We start from the raw sequence: 18516 nt of genomic DNA on the forward strand, positions 1-18516 counted from the left end.
GATTACAACATAATTTAGGCACATGGAGCACTGAGTGCAATGTAATGTTTGGGCTAAGAATAACAGAACCAAAGCCCTTAATAATGGCCGATGACCCATCTGCAAGCTTGACATGTGTCTGAATCGGGTTGGGTGAGTACATGGTAAACATATCATGAAAAGCGGTCATATGATCAGTTGCACCCGAATCTAAGATCCACTGATCGGAATGCTGCTGACTTGTTAAAGCTGCACTAAAAATACCTCGTGCCACAAAACTTGACGAAGGAGTAGACTCAACCGGCGGTGTTAAGAGGCGATAGAGCTGTTCAAGTTGTGCCTTCGAAAATGGAGGGAGAGAGGTGGCCAAATCTTGGGAGTTTGACACACTAGGGCCCACTTGATAGCCGGAGGAGCTAGTTCGAGAAGATGGAGTATTTGTAGGTGGAGGTGGCCGATAATCCCCTGATAAATTCTTCCGTTGAGGACGACCATGGAGTTCCCAACACCGATCTTTTGTATGGTTTGTGCGCTTACAATGATCACACCATAGATTGTTTCGACGAGTAGATCGGGATGAAGGTGGTGGTGGACCTCGTGCCGCCAGAGCTGATGATTCCAGTGAGAGGGACAGAGGTTTTGTGTGTGTATCACCCATCATCACACGTTTATGGCTTGACTCCCAGAGAACTTCTGCGAAGATTTCGTCAATGGCTGGGATTGGCTTTGTGGCAAGTAAGCGGCCACGCACATCATCTAATTCCGGACGAAGACCTGCAAGAAAATCATAAATTCGTTCCTTCTCGACGTGTTTGCGGAAGCGTTCAACATCCTTCGAGTTCTCCCATTCGAGATTGAGACATAAATCAAGTTCAGCCCACAACCTACGTAATGAGCTGTAGTATTGGGTGACATCGGATTCACCTTGTCGTAAGGAACGTGCCTTATTGCGTAATTCAAACAATTGAGCCGAGTTATCAAAATCAGAAAAAGCCATAGTGAGCGCATTCCAAAGATCCTTTGCTGTTGAGTAGAAGACGAAGGATTCTTTAATGTCCTCCTCCATCGAGTTAATGAGCCATGCCATGACCATTGAGTTTTGTGCATCCCACACGGAAAAAGAAGGGTCAGCTTCATCTGGTTCTGCTATCGTGCCATTGATGTACCCGAGTCGACTGCGGTCACGAATAACTAGGAGGGCCGATCGAGACCATTGCAGAAAATTTTTTCCGTTGAGTTTTGGAGAGGTAATTTGGAGCGAAGTGTTTTCAGAGATAGAGATGTGAGGTGTCGTGGATGTGCTTTTAGGGAGAGAAATTGAGGTCGTATTCGATCCGTCGGAACTCTCATCCTTGCGCACATCAGTCATCATGACTGTTTTAACCATTCTGGTGTCAATCTAAACCTAGCTCTGATACCATAAAAACTAAGGATAGAGACACCAGAGAGACATACACGAGAAAAGAGAGAAGAAATAAATTCTCAAAATTGATGGATCAAAGATGAGGAATAGAGGCACTATTTATAGGTTACAAGAGGAAACAAAATCTAGGAATAACCTCCTAACTTCCCTAACAAAAAAGGAGATTTATTTGCTAAATTTAAACACAAAATCTAAACAACTTTAAAACAACTTCTAACTAAGTCCACATAATCTTAACTTCTAACTAATTCAACAGGGTCTCTATCATAGCCTTCTCGTGCTAGCTAGCCTAGTGCATTTATCTTGTGCTGTTTTGTTACTAGTGAATATCTAATAGTGTAAATATCAGTTTCAACCACTATCAATTTGGTATTAGAGAATGTTACAATTAGGAAAGTGAAGAATGACTCAGAAATAGTTTGAAGATTAGATGGAACTGATAAAGGCAATGGGATAGTTGAAGTAGGAACTTCAAACACTACCTAGCTTGGAGTGTGCGATGGAGCAACTTGCACAGAGTGTTGCCAGAATGGTGTCAGTGAAGAAAACGAGTGGGAAATTGAAGGATAGAGGTGTATTAACCAGAAGGGGAACATTTTAGAGTAAGGAGAGGCATCTAGAATATGCAGTGGTGGAATTGGAGGTGAAATTCACAGCAAAAGACCTCAATGATTGGGGCAGATACAAGAAAAAGATCTCTAGATAGTCAACGAAATTATGAGGGTATAATATCGAAACAATGAAATTTTTATTGAGAAAAAAGATCTTTTATCGACAATGTCTGCAATGCTGAAACTCTTTGATGTTTCTCCTAAATTAAAAGTCCCCCTTCTTTACATAATTTGGAAGGGTGACTTCCCAAAGAAAGTGAAGGTCTTTTTATGGTCTCTAGCGTATAGATCTTTGAACAGGTTGCAAAGAAAGCGTCCTAACTGGACTATGTCGCTGTCGGTTTACTTGCTGTGCTTGAGGAAGAAACTCTTAACCATGTTTTCATCCACTGCCCTTTTGGCTACTAAGGGTTGGCATTTCTTGTTTTGTGTTTTTGGCTTGTCTGGTTGTATGCCCTGTTCAATAGAGGTTTGGTTGGCAGAAGCTCCTCAGGGTGGCAGCTTAAAAGGAAAGGGAAGGTCCTTTGGTCTTGTATTGTTAGAGCTCTCCCTTGGAATATTTGGCTCGAAAGAAATCGTAGGATTTTTTAAAACATGTCTTCTTCTTTTGTCCCTTTTTATGATAGTGTACCGCTAATCTCCTCTTGTGGAACGACATAGGCTCTATGATTATTTGTGATTGGAGAGCTTTTTTTTTTAGCTTTGGGAGGGGGTCTCCTCGTCCCCCGCTCTTAGCTGTCTTGCTTCTTTCTTTTCTAATGGAAGGTTTCTTTATAAAAAAAAAAATATATATATATATATATTGAAACAAGGTTGAGGTGCCGATTCTCTTAGGTGAGCACTTAGACCTTGCTTTTTCGAGCTGAGTGCTATTTTGAAATACACAAGTTGAAGGAAGCCTTTTGTGGTGGTTGTGGGCAAGGTATCATTGCGAGAAGACTCACCTACTACTGCGATTTCAACCCTTGCATGAAGAAAGCTTGTGCAAATGCTTTTCGGAAGTTATACAGGACACATCTTTAAGTATTGGTGTTTCTTTGAAATCCTAGCTCCACCACTGCCTCACTTTCAGAAAAGGTGCTGAATAGTGCATTTGTCCATGGTCCTGGTCCAATTATCCAAGTGGAGGTTCATTTCCTAAAAGTAGTGGATTGGATAAAATAATACAAACAGTCAACTTATTGAGGGCAGAAATGGTTATTGGGTTATCCAAGCTGCCAACGAGTCTAACAATAGCCCCTATCGAGAAAACACACCAATTGAATTAAAAGATAGAAGGTAAGGTAAGCCCCAAAAAAATCAACAGACTCAGCACTGTGATCATTTGGAAGTGCGCCTCAGTTTGATGCAAGGAGACCCGCTATAAGCACCAATGAGAAGTGGGATGATGATCTACGTGAAATTTGAGAATTTTCTACGAAAAAACTAGGAAACAGGAAACAAGGCACAAAAAAACCCCAGGCCCACCCTGCTTCAGGGAGGATAACACGTCCTCAGATTTTCAAATACTACTTAGGTGAAGGCTACATAAAATTTACAATAGAACACACCTAATTTCATAGATCATAAAAATTGAAGGCTTGAAAAGAGCTCCAAAATGAGAGAAATTTGTACCAAATATTGGAGTAAAATCTGCAGAAAAATTCTAGAAAATTGGTACCATTCATGCTTTAAAAAATTTCAGAAATCAGTATGGTTTATGTTCAAAAAAGTTGAAGCTGATTCTGTACTCTAGCAAGCTGTCTGTTATACGGCAAGGCTTCAAAAGGGGAGGAAAGTGTGGGGGGTGGGGGGAAGAGAAGTGTGAAAGTGTAAAGTCTTCAAAGAATTCTCTGTTAGAGGGATAAGATGTGAGATTAATGTTTGAACATGTTGAGGCCCCCTGATGGAGACTTTACTCAAGGATAGTAAGAATATCTCAATCTATCTTTATTCATTAAGGAGAACCCTATTTATAAAGGGAAAAGAACTTAACAAACTAAGAGGTAACAAGTTACCTTACAGTAAATGAGAAACTTTAAAATAAAACACTTAAATGGCCAGCTTTAACTAAATACTAAAATACAGCTACATCACCCCCAAGCAACAACATCGGTGGTAATGACTCAGAAGTTCTCTGAAGTTGTAAGGTTCGACCTCAAAATGATGAAAAGCTTAATAAGTGAAAACTATAGATATGTCTGGTGGGTGGACCTAAACCACATATATATTATTATTATTATTATTTTCTTTTGATAACTGGAAGTTGGAGCTTTGCTCCCCTATACCTAAAGCTACCTAAAGCTACCTGCACTCGCCCTAGGACCCATACTAGGGAGACATCAAGGGTTTATGGTATTAAGCTCTCTAAGAAGGTTTGAATACCTCTGGACTAGTATGACCAAAGATACTCCAAGTTCTTACCAACTAAGCCCCTTAGGGGCTAACCTAATACCACATATATTAAAAATATATATATAGGAAATTGTTGCATATTTTGTGAGAGTATAATTTAAATTCTATTGAATAATTTAATTCTGGATTTTGAGATTTTCATTACTTGTTTGTATCTTGAATTTGCATACCAGAGGGGATGACCTATCCTGTAAATGCTTTGTAGTTATTTATTTATTTTATAAATACCTTTTCTTACTATAAAAAAATGAAATCAGATTTTTGATTCATCTATGTTGTGGTGGCAGGCTTCAGGAAATGTTACTCTGCACACTGTACAGAAAATTGGACAAACTGGGGTTACTTACATATCCAGGTAATGCACAAACTGTAATGTTAATCAGCAAGATTACAGCGCTTTTGTATGATGAAAGGGAAAAAAATTTTCCTCTCGATCTGATTAGTTCTCTCCAACCTCCCTAGTGTCATTAAGAAAGCTTGAACAGATTTGCTGATACTGACTCAAAATAATCCCGCGAAAGTACCTATGATTGCTAGGAGTTACTAAATAAATAATCCAAGCTACATTTTGTGGCACATTACCAAAAAACTCATATGAGAAAATATTTTACTTGACTGACATTTATCCCATAGATAGATTGAGTTTGTATTTCCTTCACCAATAACTTATTATTAATTTACTCAATAGCATTTACTCTTGGCCTAGAAGTAGAATCCTTGAACCCAGTTCCACCTGTTCCCTTCGAGGTGAAGGAGCCATAATACCCACTTTTTATCGTAGAGGTTCTGAAGTCCATCTCAATAGTGCAAAAACTCTATGCTGCTGCCTTCGGTAAATTTGGTTCCAACCGGCTTGAAACAAAACAGTGTATCATAGATTTGATGGTGAATGTGACATAGGTACTGGTACTGGATGGTTCAAGATCAAATTATAGAGACATCTTTTAGTTAGTTATGTGAGCAGTAGAGTCGAGATGTGGAGGCAAACTATTTGTGTGTGTACTGTGTACCTGCCACAATGCCATCTAAATAAAGAAATTTCTTAGTTAGAATGTACTCTTAAGAAACTTACTAAATAACTTCCATTTTTATTGAAAAAGAATGAAGTAAAAAAGAAGTAAATGAAATTGTTTGAATGGCATTGGCTGAGCTAGCAGTGAAAAACAAGTGTTTCTAATACTGTGGGAATTTGGCTGAGCAGTGAGATGATAGAAACCAATTTTATTTATACCACATATCCAAGCCAAGGGAAAATTCGAGAGATCCCTGCTCTCCTATAACCTCACAGAGTCACAATACTCAAGATGACAAAAAACATGAGCAAATAGAAATGTCCCTCCCTTCCTTTTATCTACTATAACCGACCCCCTAACTAACAATATTCCCTTGGGCCCACAACGTTCCCAAGAGTAGACAGCAAGGCAAACCTCTCCTAATTCGCACGTGCTTCTCCTAATTTCTTCTTCCGAGCATACACCTTGGTGATCGGGGGTCTATCACTACCCGCCCCCCAACGAGCCACCTTGTCCTCAAGGTGAAAATCTGGAAATTGTGACGAAATCAAGGGCCAGGGCTCCCATGTTGCATCGCCTTCTGTACTGCCTTCCCAATGGATGAAAGCTTCAACCTCACCCTCTTGGTGCAGAGATTTCCGCTGGCCTAAGACTGCCATGGGCCGAAACTGGACCTTGAGATCGGGGGACAGCAAAGGGGGAATCGGAAACAGAGGAAGATTACCGCCTGAAGCTGCTCGGAGGTGGGAGACATGGAAAACGGGATGAATGGAGACGCCCTCAGGAAGTGCCAGGCGATAGGCCACCATACCGACCCGTGCCACAATCTTAAAAGGGCCAATGTACCTTGGAGCCAATTTTGGGTGGGTATGTTTCAGCAAGGTAGATTGTCGGTAAGGGCGAAGCTTGACATAGACCCAATCATCAACGCGAAACTCAACATCACGGGGCTTATCATTAGCGGTGGCGACCATCCGTTGTTGGGCTGCTGCCAACGAGGACTTCAGGGTGGCTAGCATCAAATCACGTTCCCGAAGCTTGAGATCTACTGCGGCGACGACCGAAGAATCCGCCGTGTAAGGGATTAGTCTGGGAGGCGGCCGACCATACACAACCTCGAAGGGGGTCATTTGGGTGGCCGAGTGATAGGAAGTGTTATAGCTAAACTCAGCCCACGGGAGCCATCGCGCCCATTTCTTCGGGGATTCCATAGTGAAACAACGAAGATAACTCTCAAGGCCCCGATTGACGACCTCCGTCTGACCGTCGGTTTGTGGGTGGTAAGCCGTGCTCCGTTTCAGCTGTGTGCCCAGATGTTTAAATAATTCTTCCCAAAACAAACTAGTGAAGACCTTGTCTCAGTCCGACACGATGCTCCGTGGCATCCCATGTAAACGTACGATTTCTTTCGGAAAGAGGGTAGCCACGGAGATGGCCGTGAAGGGGTGTTTAAGGCCAAGGAAGTGGGCATATTTAGAGAGTCGGTCCACGACAACCAAAATAGTGTCGAACCCTTCTGACTTGGACAATCCTTCCACGAAATCCATCGAGATATCCTCCCATATCATATTCGGTATGGGTAATGGTTGGAGAAGGCCGGCCAGAGCTAAAGATAGATGCTTTGCTTGCTGACAAACGGAACAGTCAGCCACAAAACTTTTAACCTGCACTTTCATCCCACGCCAATAAACCTCCCGCGCAACTCGCTGATATGTTTTCAACGAACCGCCATGGCCTCCCACGGGTCCAGCATGGAATTCCTGTAGTAGCAGAGGAATGGTAGGGGAATTAGGGGGTAGCACCAACCTACCGCGATAAAGGAGAAGGTCCCCTTGAATGGAATAACCAGCTGGGTATGGCGCGCCCTTGCGAATAGCTGTCCGTATAGCATGAAGCTCTGGGTCATTATCCGTCTGATCAACGAACGCAGCCACATTCACACCCCGTACCGCACTCAAGACAACTAATTCCATTGCTGCCGGTAAGCGAGATAATGCATCAGCAGCTGAATTTTCGAGTCCCCGCTTATATTCGATGTCGAAATCATAACCCAGAAGCGTAGCTATCCACCGTTGATATTCTCCGGCAATGACCCATTGTTCGAGTAAGAACCTAAGGCTCTTTTGATCTGTACGGACGGTAAACCGACGGCCCAACAAATACGGTCGCCACTTCTGAACGGCTAACACGATGGCCATTAGCTCACGCTCATACGCCGCTTTTAGGCGATGAGTGGGGGGAAGGGCTTGGCTAAAAAAGGCAAGCGGACACTGGTTTTGCATCAAGATAGCACCCACACCTACGCCGGAAGCGTCAGTTTCGAGCACAAAGGGCTTGGAAAAGTCAGGAAGACCGAGGACAGGAACGTTCAACATAGCTGACTTCAATTGCTCAAAGGCTCGCTGTGCTGTGTCGTTCCATGCAAAACCCGCTTTCTTAAGTTGTTGAGTTAACGGCAAAGCAATAGTACCATAATGAGCAACAAACCGCCTATAATATCCTGTCAATCCCAGAAAACCACGCAGTTGCTTCACAGTCTTGGGGGTAGGCCAACCTTTCATGGCTGCCAATTTTGATGGGTCGGCGGCAACCCCTTCCGCGGATACCATGTGGCCCAAATACTCAATTTGGTGCTCAGCAAAACGGCATTTTTTTGCATTGACAACCATATCCTGCAATATTTGAAGAACAGAAGCTAAGTGAGAGGCATGGTCCTCTACCGTCGAGCTATAGATTAAGATGTCATCGAAGAACACCAACACAAACCTCCTCAGGTATGGTCGTAGTAAATCATTCATAATTGACTGGAATGTCGATGGAGCGTTGCGGAGTCCAAAAGGCAACCAAGAACTCATAGTGGCCCTCGTGAGTACGAAAAGCCGTCTTGTGTACATTTGCTGGATCGACTCGTATTTGGTGGTACCCCGACTTTAGGTCAATTTTTGAAAAAATTGTAGCCCCATGCAATTTGTCCAAGAGCTCATCCACAACCGGGATCGGAAAATTGTCCGGAACAGTGGCCCGATTTAAAGCCCGGTTGATGTAACTATGAGTAACTACTTTAGTTAACTTTGAGTTAGTTAGTTAGTTAGATAGTTAAGTTGTTAGTTCTTCCCATATCCCTAGGATATTTCCTATAAATAGCTGGTTATTTGTAACTTTTCCTACACTTGAATACAATCCTCGTTTTCTCTCAAACTTGCCTACACCAATTTGGTATCAGAGCAACCAACGTCCTTGGGTAATTGTCCATGGTGGGAAGAAAGAATGCTCCGGTAAGCGGAGATTCTTCACTCGGTGACAAAGAAGCGGAACCAACCACCGCTCTCTCTCCACGGTCATCAACCATTAACTTGCTGATGGTTGAAGGAGCTGTTGAAAATTTAATGTGGTTGAGATTAAGCAAATCTTGAATGTTTTGGTAGACAAGATTGATGGCCTGCAGATACAACAAGAACAACCAAGAAAAAAGAATGGCAAGGAGGTTCAAGAACAGGGGGTTGCTGTGGACTGCGAGACACAACATCAAGTGCCAAGACTGATGAAAGATCCTATTCCTTTTAAAGAACCCCAACCTGTTATTCGTCAACGTTCGGAATTAGCCCAAAATCCGAAGCAAGAACCCTACCCCAGAACCCTTTCTAACCATCAATTTGATCAAGACTATACTATGCCCTTCCACCATACCAAGAACGACAGCAAGAACAGCGTGCGCGTCGTCGGTTTGTTCAACATCCTCACCGACGACAATTCCCTGAAGATTCATCTAGTGATGAGGAGGATATGCCATTGTGGGATGATCGGCAACAGCAGTACAACCCTTATCAACCCCGCGAATCCAGTGACTATAAGATGAAAGTCGATCTTCCTCCGTTTGATGGCAGGCTAGATATCGAAGGCTTTCTTGAATGGATCAAGAATGTAGAAAGCTTTTTTGAATACATGTCGACTCCGGATCACAAGAAGGTAAAGTTGGTGGCGCTAAAATTGAAAGGAGGGGCTTCCGCTTGGTGGGAACAATTGGACACCAACCGGCGGCGTTTTGGGAAGGCGCCTATCCGCGCTTGGGAGAAGATGAAGAAACTTATGCGTGCCAGGTTTTTACCCATCAATTTTGAACAAATCTTATATAATCAATACCAAAATTGTAAATAGGGCACACGATCGATAGCAGACTACACCGAGGAGTTCCATAGGTTGGGGGCAAGAACCAATCTTGGAGAGCCCGATCAATACCAAGTAGCTCGTTTTATTAGTGGTCTTCGGGCGGACATCAAAGAAAAGCTTCAGCTCCAACCAATTGGATATCTTGATGAAGCCATTGCCACTGCCATAACTGTGGAGGAACAACAAGCTAACCGGTTTAGAGTACAATATCAACAGAGGACTCTGGGAGACATTCCAATTGGTTCTTCTAAAAAAGGTACATTCCCCCCTGATAAAACCACCCCCGGTTCTGCCTCCACTTCCAAGGGTAAAGGATCTGAGGATACCAAACTTACTGACCAACCTATCAAGAAGACATCCAATGTTTACAATAGACCTACATTGGGAAAATGTTTTCGCTGTGGACAAATGGGTCATTTATCCAATGAATGTCCACAGCGTAAAATGGTTAACTTTGTGGAAGATGACCAAGACTTGGGTGAATCTTGTGGCCATGACTTCGACGAAGATATTACCTATTTGGAACCCGATGAAGGAGATCAAATTTCTTGTGTGTTGGAAAGAATTTTACTTACCCCTAAGATACAACCTACTCCACAACGACACTCATTATTCCGCACCCGATGTACTGTCAATGGTAAGGTTTGTACTATTATCATTGACAGTGGCAGTACTGAAAATGTCGTTTCTAGTAAGCTGGTTTCAAGCTTAAACCTTAAAGTTTCCCCCCACCCCACGCCATACAAGATCAGTTGGATTCGAAAGGGTGGTGAGGCCCTTGTTAATACCCTGTGTACTATCCCATTATCTATTGGGACCAGCCACAAGGATCAAATTACATGTGACGTCCTTGATATGGATGTTTGTCACATCCTTCTGGGACGTCCTTGGCAATTTGATACTCAGGCCATCCATAGGGGTCGTGAAAACACATATGAATTTACATGGATGGGGAAAACAGTGGTTCTACTCCCTCTTAGCAGCCCTACAAATTCAAAAAATGTAGACAAAGGCAATCTTTTCCACATTTGCAATGCAAAACAACTTCTGTTTCAACAATCTGCTCCTATTTTGAGTTTGATAATAAAAAGCTTTGATAGTTCCGATACTATTATTACTTCTACCATACCACCGGAGGTTGACCAACTCTTATCCACCTTTCCTGACCTCCTTACTCCACCAGAGTCCTTACCTCCATTGAGGGACATTCAACATCACATTGATCTCATTCCCGATGCCACATTACCCAATTTACCACATTATCGCATGAGTCCAAATGAATACAAAATTTTGCATGATCAAGTGGCAGAATTGTTAGCCAAAGGCCATATTAAACCTAGTTTAAGCCCTTGTGCTGTACCAGCACTCCTTACGCCCAAAAAAGATGGATCGTGGCGGATGTGTGTGGATAGCTGGGCTATCAACAAGATCACTATCAAATATCGGTTTCCTATCCCTCGCATCAATGATCTTCTTGATCAATTAGGAGGTGCAAACTTCTTTTCTAAAGTCGATCTCCGCAGTGGATACCACCAAATCAGAATTCGTCCAGGAGACGAATGGAAAACCGCTTTCAAAACAAACGAAGGGCTCTTCGAATGGTTAGTCATGCCATTCGGGTTATCCATCGAACCAAGCACTTTCATGCGCCTAATGCATCAGGTACTTCTTCCTTTTTTACATAAATTTATAGTTGTCTACTTTGATGACATCTTAGTCTATAGTAAAACAAGAAGTGACCACATTACACACTTGGACACTCTGTTTTCAGCCCTACACCAAAATAAACTGATCATAAATATCAAAAAATGCCTCTTTCTAGTCTCAGAAATCTCTTTTCTAGGGTTTATTATTAGTTAGCAGGGGTTACAAATGGATCCAGATAAAATTAAGGCTATTTCTGATTGGCCTGAACCCAATTCCATATCCAATGCTTCCTCGGCTTAGCTTCTTTTTACAGAAAATTTATTAAGAACTTCAGCACTATTGCGGGCCCCCTCACTGATTGCCTAAAAAAGGGCAACTTCCAGTGGTCTCAAGCTCAAAAGCAGAGTTTCCTACATCTGAAACAGAAATTAACGAACAGCCCCATTTTGAAACTGCCCGACTTCACCCAACGCTTTGAGGTAGCCGTAGACGCTTCTGGGGTTGGTATTGGAGCTGTTTTATCCCAGAATCAACATCCGCTTGAGTACTTTAGTGAGAAATTAAGCCCCTCTCGCCAAAATTGGAGTACATACGAGCAAGAACTATATGCTCTTGTGCGAGCCCTTAAACAATGGGAGCACTACTTGCTCAGCCACGAATTTATCTTATTTACTGACCATTTCTCTTTAAAGTTCCTTCACACACAGAAATCTATCAGTCGTATGCACGCTCGATGGCTTCCTTTTTGCAGCGGTTTGATTTTGTTATCAAACACAAGGATGGTACCCTTAATAAGGCAGCTGATGCTCTTAGTAGGAAACATTCTCTTCTCACGACTTTACAAAGTGAAGTTACTGCTTTCTCGGCCTTACCTACAACTTACCAAACTGATCCGGATTTCGAAAAAATATGGACTCAATGTCAACAACAAAACCATACTGGAGAATTTCATATGCTAGATGGGTATCTCTTTAAGGGGGATCAACTTTGTATCCCTCATACGTCCCTACGAGAAGCTCTGATTAAAGACCTACATGCGGGAGGTTTGGCCGGTCACTTTGACCGCGATAAGACACTAACCCTTGTGGGAGCACGCTTCTTTTGGCCTCAAATTCAAAAAGACGTTTATAGCTATATCTCCAAGTGTTTTATTTGTCAAACTAATAAAGGGACAAAACAGAACACTGGCCTTTACATACCGTTACCTACACCAAAAAATATTTGGGAAGATCTCTCTATGGACTTTGTCCTTGGCTTACCCCGCACACAACGAGGTTATGATTCCGTGTTAGTGGTTGTGGACCGATTCAGCAAAATGGCCCATTTTTTGGCTTGTAAGAAAACATCAGATGCCATATATGTGGCAAATTTATTCTTTAGGGAAATCATCCGCCTACATGGAAGACACTTTGGAAGACACTTTGGCGCAAATTTGATACTTCACTAAAATACAGCACAACAAACCATCCACAAACGGATGGTCAAACGGAGGTAACAAACAGGACTCTCGGCAATCTCATCCGCTGTATTTGTAGTGATAGACCAAAGCAGTGGGATCTGGCCCTAGCACAAGCAGAATTTGCTTTCAACCATATGCAAAACAGGACCACAGGGAAGTCCCCCTTTGAAGTAGTTTATACTAGTCTCCCAAAACTAACAGTCGACCTCGCTAATATTCCTCTTTCTGTTGATTTCAGTTTAGAAGCCGAACAAATGGCCGAAAGGATTCAACAGTTGCATGAAGAAGTGCGTCAACATATTGAAACAACGAATGCAAAGTACAAGCAACGGGCAGATAAAAAGAGGCGCAACCAAGAGTTCAAAGAAGGAGATTTGGTCATGATACACTTAACTAAAGGAAGGCTGCCTTCTGGTACAGCACACAAGTTACAGAAGAAAAAATGGGGACCTTTTGAGGTATTACAAAAGTACGGCCCAAATGCTTACAAAATCCAGCTACCTCCAGACTTCAATATTAGCCCAATCTTCAATGTGGCAGACATATATCCATACGCAGCACCAGATTCTTTTACATTGGCTTCTTAACTCGAGGTCGAGTTTTTTTTAGAGGGAGGGAAAATTGATGTAACTATGAGTAACTACTTTAGTTAACTTTGAGTTAGTTAGTTAGTTAGATAGTTAAGTTGTTAGTTCTTCCCATATCCCTAGGATATTTCCTATAAATAGCTGGTTATTTGTAACTTTTCCTACACTTGAATACAATCCTCGTTTTCTCTCAAACTTGCCTACACCACCGGTAGTCCACACAAAAGCGCCAACTGTTGTCCTTCTTTTTGACCAACAAAACCGGACTTGAGAACGCGCTCTTGCTGGGCTGGATAATCCCTGCCATGAGCATTTCAGTAACCAGCCGCTCGATTTCGTCCTTCTGGAACTGCGGGTATCGATAAGGCCGGACATTGATGGGTCTTGTTCCCGGTAATAATTCAATATTATGGTCACAACACCGGCTCGGGGGTAAAGTACTGAGGGGTTGGAATACCAAGGAATGCAGATTCAAGACGTTTTGTACTAATAAGGGCAACTTACTCCACTCCGTTGCTAAAGGATCCACTGGTGAACCTTCGCTGTCAGGAGAAATAGCATTGAGTTCGACGAGGATCCCCTATCCTTCCCCCCTAACGGCCTTCATCATGGATTTCAAGGAAACTTGAGATTTCACAAGGCTACGGTCTCCTTGCAGATGAATTCTCCAGTCCCCCAGCTGAAAATCCATCTCAGATGAACGCCAATCACATTGAACCTTCCCAAGTGTCATCAACCACTGAACGCCAAGGATAACATCTACGCTCCCGAGGCTCGCACGGAATCGCCTGTTCCCAAAATTATACCATAACTGGGGGAGGCTGAGATAGGCAGATCTAACTCCTGTACTAAACTCTCGGCGATGAAGTTGTGGGGAGCCCCACTATCGATCAACACTACGATCTTCCGGTCGCGAACACTCCCGATGAGCTTCATCGTTTTTGGTGAATCAAGCCCAACCTGTGAAAGAGACAAGGTTGCGCCGCCGGGCTTGTTCTCCTCGGACTCGAGGGATTCCAGTAGCACCTGAACCTCATCGGGTTCCTGTGCCGCCTCTGGCACTACTGCCATTGGAGCTAAGTCCCCATCTTCATCATGCAAGCACAAAACCTGCAGCTCTCTCTTCTTGCATCGATGACCCGGGAAAAAATTTTCGTCGCAACGAAAGCAGAGTCCCTTCTCCCTCTTAGATTGCCATTCATTTTCTGTTAATCGCTTGAAGTTTCCCGTCATTCCGGTTTTTGTGTTTGCGTCACGGCCTGCTGAAGTCGCATTCGAAGTGGCGGCGTGATTAGGGTTTAGCGTGATGGTTCGCGCTATACTCGCAGACCCGGTGGATCCGGTTGCCTTCACGGGTTGGGTCGACGGAGAACCGGGCCCCCGTTTTTGTCGGTCCACTTCGTTGTCTTCCACCAACTGGGCCATAATCATTTTTTCTTTAAGGCCCACGGGCTTCAGCACCCTGAGCTCACTTTGAATTTCTGATTTCAGTCCACTAATGAACTTGCCCTCGAGGATTGAAGATGGGACTCCTTTTAACGACGCCGACAACTGCTCAAATTTCCGGCGATAAGCTTTCACGGTGGTGTCCTGGTTTAGCCGCATGAATTGGACACATTGGTCTCCTTCTTTCGTCAGACGAAATCGCTCAATCAATTGCTCGTGGAATCCCCCCAGCTTGTAATCAGCGGTGTTTGGCTCTCCGTCCACTGGTGCCAGGACAAGGCTTCATCCTCCAAACACAGTATCGCTGCTTCAAGCTTGTCACCCTCGGATAACCTATTGACCACAAAATACCGTTCCACGTGGTGCAACCACCCGTCGGGGTCTTCGCCATCCTCACCCTTGAAAATAGGGACTTCCAACTTCCTTAGACGCATATCGAACAACCAGACTTCGCGCGACCCTCCCGATTTCTCCACCATACTAGTCCCTGTGTTTTCCTTCTTATCCTTCTCGTCTACCCCCATTAGTTTCTTCCCTTTATCAGTGATGGCACGCTCTAAGGATACCGACTCAGTCCCTTCCCTCGTGTGCCCATCGATTTTCTTGACTAATATCTCAAATCCTTGTATTAACCCTTGCTCCAACATTCTGTGCATCTCCTCCTGGAACTGAGACAACCGCTGATCGATCCTCTCCTCCGTCCCCGCTTGCAACAAGGTAATTCGTTCTTACAAGTCGTTTACTCTTGCTTCCATTTTTCCTGTCATACCCAGGACGAATGCTCTGATGCCAAAAATTTATAGAAACCAATTTTATTTATACCACATATCCAAGCCAAGGGAAAATTCGAGAGATCCCTGCTCTCCTATAACCTCACAGAGTCACAATACTCAAGATGACAAAAAACATGAGCAAATAGAAATGTCCCTCCCCTCCTTTTATCTACTATAACCGACCCCCTAACTAACGATATTCCCTTGGGCCCACAACGTTCCCAAGAGTAGACAGCAAGGCAAACCTCTCCTAATTCGCACGTGCTTCTCCTAATTTCTTCTTCCGAGCATACACCTTGGTGATCGGGGGTCTATCATGAGATTAAGAAAATAATGTGCCCCTATTTTCTTGGCTGCCTTATCCATATGATCTCATGTTTCTCATCAGTGAAATTTGAGGTTGTACATGGATGGCATGTTTGTGCTATTATCTCTTTTCTTTATTGCAAGGAGAGGACAACTTTTGACCACGGCCTAATGGAAGTGGGGATCAACCTATACAACAAACCAGGGACTTGTTCTCTTTTAAGATAATCTTATGACTTTATATATATAATCTTTGCAGTGGTGCGCTGACACATTCTGTGAAAGCTCTTGATATCTCTCTCAAGATTGACACGGAGTTGGCCCTTCAAGTTGGAAGACGTACAAAGCGAGCCTGATTGGATCCCCACGTATTTGGTAATGTTTCTGCACTCAATCAGTAGTGCTGCCAAAGCCTTTTTAATTAGGCTTCGCCTTTTTTTTTCCCTATCATCTGCACCTTGTATGGCAGCTATTTTATTTATTTTTTTTAAATGTTTAAGCTTATAAACAATTACTTCTACTTACGTGTTTCTTTGTTTCGTTATCTACCTTTTAGAAACGTTTTCAAAACCTTTGCTGAAAACTTAAAAATTTGAACGTTTTTTTGAAAAATGTGAAAAATACACTAAAGAGATTGGATGTATAATTTTTAAAGATAGAAAGCTAAAAGTAAAATTGTTATCAAATGGGTACTAATATTTCTGTGTTAGCATTCGTATTCATTCATGCATTATGCATATCGATTGTTCTTCTTTTTCTCTTATTGACATGCGTGTTGATTTGATGGTATGCGAAGTTCGAATATTGTTTTTCTCTGCTGAGTGACAAGTATATCAGTCTACTCACCCACCCTTATTCATATTTACAATCTGTTGTTTCCTGTGCCATCTTACTGAACAATAGAAAATGTTGTTATCATTATATCAAGCATTTAAACGGATGTTAATGGCTTTTCTCAACCTCAAATAATCATTTTTAAGGATTAAAGCTTTTTAGTTTTTGGTTTTTCAAATTAATTTTATTCCAGTCCCTAAAATTTCAAACGGTTGTTTATCATAACTTTGCATTAAAAAGACATTTTAGTATTTCCACTTATTTTTTTGCGAACTATTTAATAAAAATCCTTGATGAGTAAGATGTCCACGTGGACAAGTGTCTGAAACCTCCTGTGGTAGTTTAAGTTTTGGGTTTCAAGATTTGTTAAATGATTAATGAAAAATGAAGTGCAAGAACTAAAAAAAGAAAAAGAAGTCTTATTCTTAGTTTGGGAACTTAAACTTATTCGAGGGCAAATAAAGATCCTATGAGGAAAGTTTTTCTTCGGCAAAGCTCAAGGCCTCACATTTGTGTTCTCTTGTTAATTCTTTTTTGCATTGCTCCCCCAGATTGAAAAAGAAAAGATTCCGAGCATCTCTTATTAATGCCAATTGGGGAGCTTTTATCGATTCTTTGTAATTTTGTTTGTTTTTCTATTTTTTCTTTTTGTCACTCTCTTGAGAGTTTGTATCCTTGTATTATCTTTTCATTATTTCAACGAGAAGTTGTATCTTTGTTAAAAAAAAAATTTAGGGACTAAAAATAAGGGTGTGCGGAAGTTAAGGACTAAAATGAAACTGGTACGAAATCACGAGTGAGTTTCAAAATAGGATTTAAACCTTAGTTTTAACTTATTTTAGTTGAAAATTTTGAAGAGTTGAATAGATGCTAAGTTTCAGTTTGTCAAAGGATCAAAAGGGCAATTAAGGAAGAGAGAGAGAGAGAGAGATTTGATCCCATTGATTTCAGTGCTTCTGGGAAGTTTCTTGTGGAACTTATGAAATGTCGAAATCATGTTTGCGTGTATGACTCTAAAAAGTCTTAACATACTTCTTTCTCTCTCTTTTGCAGGGACCAGGGGAGGTGCTTTGGCTTCCACCACTTTTACTTTTTACCTGTGAGTTCTCCATTTCCTGTGAAACAAACCATTAAATAAGACCGGGTCGAAAAATTTCACTACTAGACGAGTACCATATTTCTTTTGTTCACACTATAATTTTGTCTCGATAAATAATTTTTAATGTTGGTGGACTCATAGCAAGCAACGAAGAGAAAGAGTATCCATACTCTCGGAATAGTACCAGGGTTGAAATAAATCGAACCAATCTGAACCGAACCAGTTCGGTAGTACCATGAAATTTTCCCTCTCTTAGCCGCCAACTGAAACTTTATCTCATCTATTATTTGATCTCCAACCAAAAGTTTTTTCCTTTTTATCAATACCTCTCTCTCTCTCTCTCCTGGTTGGTTCTGACTGAAGTTATAATTGTAGTCAAAATGTTGAAGGGGTGAGACACGAGAGTTATGCTTTTTTGTGTACAATACTTGACCCACTTTTATAGGACTAAGATGTTGGCTTCTATATTTATTTTATATTTACTTTTTCTTTGTTTAAGGGATCAATCTTATTTAAATGTCAAATTTAAGTATGGAAGTTTATAATTAGTTGGATTAATTTGTCGATTCGAATCGGTCATTGACATCGGATGTATCTTATTTCCATGTTGATATTTGATATGTTGGTTCATGTCCATCTGATTTCAGAATATGTTAATCACTTATTGAATAGTAAATTTGGTGTCAAAACAATTAAAATGAAATATAATTCTACACCAAATAGATCGGTGTATTTTAATTTCGGTTGAATTATGCATTTGAATTTTTTTTTTAATTAG

General features: G+C 41.9%; 1 protein-coding gene across 4 annotated transcripts in view; it reads left to right on the forward strand.

Moving 5' to 3' along the window:
* The window catches only part of QPT (quinolinate phoshoribosyltransferase), a 41441-nt gene extending 23205 nt beyond the window's left edge, over positions 1-18236 (forward strand). For all 4 annotated transcript variants that reach the window (XM_022299667.2, XM_022299669.2, XM_022299668.2 and 1 more), the window contains 3 exons: positions 4695-4762; positions 16065-16180; positions 17693-18236. In XM_022299667.2, the coding sequence (XP_022155359.1) occupies positions 4695-4762; positions 16065-16161 (165 nt within the window). In that variant the 3' untranslated portion in view covers positions 16162-16180; positions 17693-18236. The remainder of the gene's footprint in view (positions 1-4694; positions 4763-16064; positions 16181-17692) is intronic.
* Positions 18237-18516: the final 280 nt, after the last annotated feature.

Source organism: Momordica charantia, assembly GCF_013281855.1.
Source record: "Momordica charantia cultivar OHB3-1 chromosome 9 unlocalized genomic scaffold, Mcharantia_2.0 BLBB01000009.1, whole genome shotgun sequence".
NCBI classification, from domain to species: Eukaryota; Viridiplantae; Streptophyta; class Magnoliopsida; order Cucurbitales; family Cucurbitaceae; genus Momordica; species Momordica charantia.